The following is a 7,282-nucleotide window of genomic DNA, read 5'->3' as shown; positions in this document are numbered from 1 at the left end:
CGTAGAGCAAAGATCGAGCCCTTTTCCGAGTTCTCCGCTAAGATATCTCGAGGCCGAGTCCTCGCGTTTGTGCATTCGCGCGTATCGGAGACCGAGTTCTCCGCTAAGATATCTCGAGGCCGAGTCCTCGCGTTTGTGCATTCGCGCGTACCAGAGACCGAGTTCTCCGCTAAGATACCTCGAGGCCGAGTCCTCGCGTTTGTGCCAGAGACCGAGCTCTCTGGCTAGATACATCGAGGCCGAGTCCTCGAATTCGTGCGTACCAGAGACCGAGTTCTCTGGTAAGATATATCGAGGCCGAGTCCTCACGTTCGTGTAATCTTGAATAAACAATTATTAAACGAAACTAGTGTATGGACTTAAACTCCCATACACGCAACAGAACCAAACAACTTTTGTTCGAAACCTTTTTCCGTATCTTTCATATTTTTGGAGATATTTGCGTAGATCATTTAAAATAAGACACCCTGTATACTGGTATCAATACTTACGCAAATGACGAAAGGACGCGTTTATCAAAATCAGCCACTTCATCATACCACGATTGTATCATGTCGTCCACACTAGTGTCATCTTTATTCGAACTAGATTCCTCGGCTATATTTTGGCCAACTTCGAATCTTTCTACAACAATAAATAAATATATAATAATATGTGATTAGAAACGTAATTGCATAGATCAGCGTTTTTCAAACTTTTTAGCTCTGTGGTATCTCAAAACGTAAAAAAATTAACACAGTTAAAGAAAAATTCGCATAAGAAATTTTATAAAATTTCGCGACCTCTCTGTTATGTATCGTGACCCTCTTAGAGGCATAGATGTATAATATAAAAATCTGAGGGCCCGTCAAGTCGTGTACTCGCGTAAACTTACACGGTCGGTCTCGCGCGCGTGGTATAGCTTCGCTTACACTTGGCGCGAGACACTACCGTGTCTCGTGATAGACTGCACGTTTGAAGAAGTATGTATGTACATGTTCTTCCTTGCTATGTATTCTTGCTATATCTATGCTTGGAGGTTGCGACTCCCCGTTTGAGAAATGCTGGCATAGATATTACTCACCTACGTCGTTACAGTCATCATGATCGTAATTGCACTGATTGGCCCATCTTTGCGCAATTGTCTCTAGTTCTTTGTCCCAGGTCTGAGAAATAATAAGTGAAAATTAAATATATTGTTATTCGCATTATGACATTGACATGGGATTACATTTTAACAGAAATCGGAACAACATTCTTTTCTACATTTTTATATTATGTATGTGTGCCATGCACACATCCATATTCTCATGCACGTCCTGCTATTATATTATATAAAATGATAAAAATGATTTACTACAAACTCTGTCACAAATTATAAATTTGTGTGTAAAATGTAGATTTTTTGTATATTTAGAGTTTAAGATGCGTACAAATTAGGATTGTACAATTATAAAATTGGGGGAAAGAGTTGCACCTTATGCAAAATTTAAACTTGGATTGATAACAAACTTATCCGTCATAGTTCTTCTTCATTTTGGAGAATTAATTTAGTTTTGCGCGTCAATTAGAATAGAAATGTTTATAACACGTTTATAACACCAAAATATTGTAGTCCTATTAAATAATATATTATTCATTATATCTCACCAAATCCGGCATACGAACCGCCGCCGGTTGCGGGCCATTCGATCCTCTCTTTTCCTTACCCGATGCAACCTTCTGCCTCAGTTGATTGTGTTTATCTACTATAGCTTTCCTTTCAGCATCACTAAAACCTTGATCACTCCATTCCTTGCATGCTTTCGCCGGTTTTGGCGACTGTAATATGATATTATAGGATTAACTATGTGCAATACAAATTAAAATATTAAGTACTTTAATAGAGCAAACAGTTTCAGCTATAAAGCTCTTATTGTTAGTAAAATTAAATTTCAAATACCCGGAATAATTAAAATAACTTTCGATATCTACTTAAATTTAAAAGAAGAAAAAGAAGAATTTTACCTACGCTAATCAACTGTATAACAAACATTAATTATATATAGATATTTAATTATATACCTACATAAATAATGTATGTATTACGTACATACATAATTTTACTTACCGTGTAGGTGCACATGGTATGAATGCCTTTCTCTTCACATGATTTTAATTTGCAGTAATCTGTCGCAAATGTACCAGCAAAATTTTCCGTTACTATGACAAGAAATAATATATTGAAAATTAGTGCCATGATTTTCAATCTGATTTTTTTAACGTTCTCGTTGGCTATAGACACAACTTCTTGCAAAGTTACAAAATTTAGAAAACTCGGCTTTGAATCGAAACGAAAATTCTAACTTATACTCTACGCTTTATCATTCGACAACGTTATCATTATTATTACTGCTTTGATATTATTTTTTAATACAATTTGCGTGTACTTTATTCTTCTTTATCTTTATTCTACATTACGATTGTTCGTGACGGAAATTCATGTAATTTCAGATCGGTGTAATCTTCGTTTTTTTGTTTTACCTTCATAGAACGATTATTATTGTCGTTCGTATTATTGTCGAACGATATTGTCATTCAGTTAGAAAATTGCAGAATCTTAAAATAATTTTATAATTAATTTTAGTACAATAAGTACATTTTATTAATTAATAATAAAAATAATTTTGTTAGTAATTTTAATGAGCGAGTGGAATAATACTTTTAATTTTGTAAAGGTGTAAATTACTAAACGTTTATTACTTCTAAAACTATGTTATGAAAAACAATACATGAGATAATAGATAGTTGTAAAACTTTGTGATAATATGAAACACTGGTATACATTTATTATAAAACTAAAACACTTCCTCTTAAGTTTACATGGATCGTTTGTTACACACGGATCGACATGTATGGTACTCATTAAATTACAAGTTATGGGCTAAAAGTGAAGACTTATTAAATTACAATGTCTTAACTTTGCATTGAAAGTAAGATACTTTTTTTGGCTTAAGGACTAAATTTGGAAAAGAAATATATAATTTAAAAGGGATTATAATTTAAGGGTGAAGACACATGTTCTGATAAAAATTTCAAAATGTTTATTATTTCGATTGTCAGACAGAAGTTTTGTAGACCATGGAAGTAGGAATTGAGGAATGAGTTCATCCTCGCTTTCACGTTTTAGAACGAAGAATTGTGAAATGTGAAGATCTTTTTCTTTGTTAACACTATTATGACATTTGTAATGATTCTTTATTGATAAGACATATCGTTTTATATTTATCTTCGCACTTTTTTGTTTCTCTTCGTGTCACGACTTTGTAAATGACTCGCTATTTATTGGTACTGAATGGTTCTATTGCTTAATTTCATATATTTGCTGACCAATGTAATTTCCACTTGGACCATAATTGCAAACTAAATAATGCGTAGTCCAGTCTTTTGTTTTTTTATATGATATTTTTCCGCAACCGATTAATCGTGTTTTAGCCCAAATGAGTTGAGTGTAATGGCCTGTCTTCATACTGAATCTGCAAATCCATTAATTTCTCTTATTAGAAAAAATGCCGCAACAGATCTATAAATACATTTTGCATATTATTATAAATAATGCTATTGTAATGATACTTTTATGCAAGTATTTCTCCGCTACTTTCTTCATATCTAAAGTTCTTGGCAAGTTCTAAAGAAATTATTTAAATGTATATGTTTATCACAATTATGTATTTATAAAATTTGAATGCGTCATTAGAACATTGAGTATTTGAGATACTTACTGATATGGGGAAATTTGATTTTTATCAAATTTCTTTACTTCATTATACCACATTTGAATCATATTTTCCAAATTGGGGGTGCTTTTACCTGTAGAGGACGACATAGCTATGTTCTGGCCAACCGAGAACCTATCTGCAAAGGCATACAGATAGATTTATTAATAAATAGAATGCCGCTAATACAATTCACAATTACTTACCTATAAACGTATTCCTATAAATTACTTACCCACATTTCTACACTTGTCATGATTGAAGTCGCACTGATTGGCCCATCTTTGCGCAATTGTCTCTAATTCGTTATCCCAACTCTAACAACAAGAAACGTGTGTGTTATACTAATTAAAAAATATATACGTGCATACATATACGTATAATACATAGGTACGTCAGGGCCAAAATTTGGAACAAAGCTCTTTTCATAATTTTGTCTATCATTATGTGTGCATCATCGTGTTTCATGAATGTATTCGTAAATATTTTATATTGTTATCGTATTTTTCAAATATTTATATATGGACGTTCTTTTTTAATCACGTGACATATAAAATTATCCTTTAGATAAAATTTTATTTTTAATTTTGATTAGATTGTACAAGTTTGTAGTTTAGTATAACGTTATTACTCCCAGTGAGAAATGATTCGTCGATCGAATCGACATCGAATCGACATCGACACCGTCGAATTGACGTCGATTCGACATCATTTCGACGTCGATCGACGAATCATTTCTCACCGGGCTGTGCACAGTGCTAACAATCAGAATTTCTGTTTCACGTAAGGAATATTTGAATGCTAAGTATAGCATTTTAAAATAATTAGAGAATCGTTCAACGATTTTATTACACGTGAATTTGTTGACGATAACGATTCTACCTAACGAAAACCTGTGTTATATGTATGTCCGAAAGTAACGGCGCGTAGGACAGGTTGGAAAAATACGGCATATGAATTTACATATTAAATTTATAATTATTAGGCTACCTCCAGCTTATCCGGACCTAAGTATGATTTGGCGTTCTCGTTTATATTTGAAGTTATGTCTTAAAAAGGTCCTGATTTAACTTTAGTGGAATATTGTAATTTTGGAAAACATACATTGCATTTTTACATCAGAGTCATCGTAATAAATGCAATAAAATTGATATTCTTTGTTTCGCTTTTAAAACATTTAGAGAAAAATATTGCTCGGATAAAATCAGGATACAAACAATTGCCCAATGCTTTTTCGATTTCACATCTTTTACATATTTTATATAATCGAATAATATATTATACGTTATGTCTTACCAAATCCGGTATGCTAACCGCTGCAGGTTGTGGACCAGGGTTCCCTTTGGTCTCCTGACCCGACGCTACTCTCTGTCTCAATTGATTGTGTTTCTCCACTATGAGCTTTTTCTCAGCGTCACTAAAACCTTGGTTACTCCATTCCGTGCAACTTGCTGCCGGTTCTGATGACTGTAATATTACATTTTAAGATTAACTACGCATTAATAAAATCTTTAATAAAGATTATTTTAATAAAATCTTTAATAAAGATTTTATTACTAATGTTTTCAGAAAAATATAATATAAAAGAAAAAGTTTTTAATGGATGTAATTGCAGTTATAATATATTCATATATTATGAATTTTTATTAAATTAGACAAAAGAAAAAGAAATCTACATAATCCATAGTACATATGATTATTTTACTTACCGTATACTTGCACATGGTATGAATTTGGTGTATATTTTTACATGATTTTAGATTACAATAGTCTGTCGCAGATATACTAGCAAATTTCACTACCATAGCAAGACATAATATACCAAAAATGTTTGCCATGGCACCTTTTCTATTTAAATTTTTATACAATTTCTGAAATAACCCTGGTGAGTTAGTTCCTGCAACTAATATATAACAATTTTTACTTTGAGCGGAAATAGAAATCCTAATTTATATGCTACGCGTTATCGTTCGACAGCGTTATCGATGACATTGTCTTTAACATTACCTTTATACGATTTCCTATTTTGGTGTTTATTTTTATGATTGCTTTATTTTATGATTGTTCGTGATGGGAATATATCAAACTTTCTTTAACTTTTATCCTTGAAATAATATTATCACCACGTATTGCACAATTGTAAAATTTACGACTTATCTTTTAAAAAATTCTAGTTTTCCTAGGTTAATTGATATTAAGATCCCTAACTCTTACCAACAGTGCTGTTGTCATTGTGTAGGTATCTCACATAGTACATAATATTACGTAATATATCTGTGATATTACAATATTGCAGTAACATTACATATTGCCATGTAATATTACAGTAATATTACTGACATAATACATTTATATAATACATCGCAATATTACATTAATATTACTAATAAGTTACATAGAAATATTACACAGTAATATAACAGTAATATAGATGTTTTCCTTTTTATTCTACCTTTTATTGTCCTCTGCCGATCACCAGGCAGGTAGGTTGCTGTCGTTCCGGCAGGCTCCATATTTCAATAGTCGGACAGCTTAACTTTGGGTTACTTGAATGCCCTCCGATTACATCCCGAGGAAAGTCTATCCTAATCTTTCTGGTTACACCGATAATTCGTTGCTAAGTCGACTGCATTCATCAATAGTTGTAACCTCATTTGTCACCATCTCTACTTTTGTACTTGCCGCGCGGGCGTCAGATAAACGGATTACTCTGTTTCAAGTCATCATTTTTGCCAGGCAAACTTAAAATAACAACTTTCGAACAATTTAAATTTATTTAAGCGATATTTTTCTGCGCGCAATTTGGCAACTTGATTACCCACATAGCACATAATATTACATAATATATCAGTAACATAATAATATTGCAGTAATACATATTGCAGTGTAATATTACAGTAATATTACCAATATAATTCATTTATATAATACATTGCAATATTACATTAATATTGCTAATATGTTACATAGAAATATTATACACTATACAGTAATATAACAGTAATATTGCTGCAGTATATCAGATCCAAAGTAGCGCAAGATTATATCAAATGACTTTTTAATTACGTCTCGTTACGTTTTATTACGTCATTAAGATGACACGAAGATGTTATTTAATGTTACGTTGCTATTTGGTACTTTCCAATGTCCCATACAGTACAGCAAGGTTTCAGCAACATTGTAGCAATAATTAATCGCAAGATTGCAACATTGCCTATACGCTGCGAAATGTTGCTGCAACACTGCTGCAATCTTGCAGCAACGGTAAAATGTCCGCCTTCAGAAATATTACAATGTAATATTACAGCTACATAGCAATATAATGCATGCATAATATACAGGGTGAGTTATAACATTTGTCCACGAGCTCGTGAGAAGGTAGAACGGATCGAGATGAACAGAAAAGTCCTGAAACATTTTGCAATTTTCGCAATAGTTAACGAGAAAAAAATTATCGAAAATCGTCGTCTTTGCCCTGCCCACTGTCCAATTCGAGCGCGTAGCGAGATGTGACCGCCCGGCGATCGATATTGCCTGGCGATGGGGGG

At 32.7% G+C, this 7,282-nt stretch overlaps 2 protein-coding genes across 2 annotated transcripts; both read right to left on the bottom strand.

Annotated features, from left to right (window-relative positions):
- Positions 1–472: 472 nt before the first annotated feature.
- On the bottom strand, positions 473–2,337 carry LOC105563856 (venom allergen 3-like). Its single transcript, XM_012015807.1, has 4 exons — positions 2,090–2,337; positions 1,630–1,800; positions 1,064–1,145; positions 473–624 (listed from the first exon to the last, which is right to left on the bottom strand). Exons 1-4 carry the CDS (start codon positions 2,216–2,218, stop codon positions 488–490), a joined length of 519 nt encoding a protein of 172 aa, XP_011871197.1. The 5' UTR covers positions 2,219–2,337; the 3' UTR covers positions 473–487.
- Positions 2,338–3,039: 702 nt separating this feature from the next.
- LOC105563855 (venom allergen 3-like) lies at positions 3,040–5,676 on the bottom strand. The gene is made up of 5 exons (XM_012015806.1): positions 5,444–5,676; positions 5,031–5,201; positions 3,970–4,051; positions 3,741–3,873; positions 3,040–3,494 (listed from the first exon to the last, which is right to left on the bottom strand). Exons 1-5 carry the CDS (start codon positions 5,570–5,572, stop codon positions 3,320–3,322), a joined length of 690 nt encoding a protein of 229 aa, XP_011871196.1. The 5' UTR covers positions 5,573–5,676; the 3' UTR covers positions 3,040–3,319.
- Between the last annotated feature and the right edge of the window lie 1,606 nt (positions 5,677–7,282).

Source organism: Vollenhovia emeryi, unplaced genomic scaffold (genome assembly GCF_000949405.1).
Source record: "Vollenhovia emeryi isolate VEMERY1.0 unplaced genomic scaffold, V.emery_V1.0 DF939170.1, whole genome shotgun sequence".
NCBI lineage: Eukaryota > Metazoa > Arthropoda > Insecta > Hymenoptera > Formicidae > Vollenhovia > Vollenhovia emeryi.
Note: the sequence above shows the minus strand (reverse complement) of the source record. Positions and strands in the feature narration are given on the sequence as shown.

Bases quoted from the DNA above. Each gene is read 5' to 3' on its own strand.
- LOC105563855 (XM_012015806.1), bottom strand. From the start codon at position 5,572: ATGGCAAACATTTTTGGTATATTATGTCTTGCTATGGTAGTGAAATTT. The intron at 4,052-5,030 runs GTAAGACATAAC...TCTTGTTGTTAG, and splicing joins CGGTTAGCATACCGGATTTG to AGTTGGGATAACGAATTAGA. The intron at 3,495-3,740 runs GTAAGTATCTCA...ATGGATTTGCAG, and splicing joins AATCAAATTTCCCCATATCA to ATTCAGTATGAAGACAGGCC.
- LOC105563856 (XM_012015807.1), bottom strand. From the start codon at position 2,218: ATGGCACTAATTTTCAATATATTATTTCTTGTCATAGTAACGGAAAAT. The intron at 1,801-2,089 runs GTAAGTAAAATT...ATCATATTACAG, and splicing joins ATACCATGTGCACCTACACG to TCGCCAAAACCGGCGAAAGC. The intron at 625-1,063 runs GTGAGTAATATC...TTATTGTTGTAG, and splicing joins TGATGACTGTAACGACGTAG to AAAGATTCGAAGTTGGCCAA.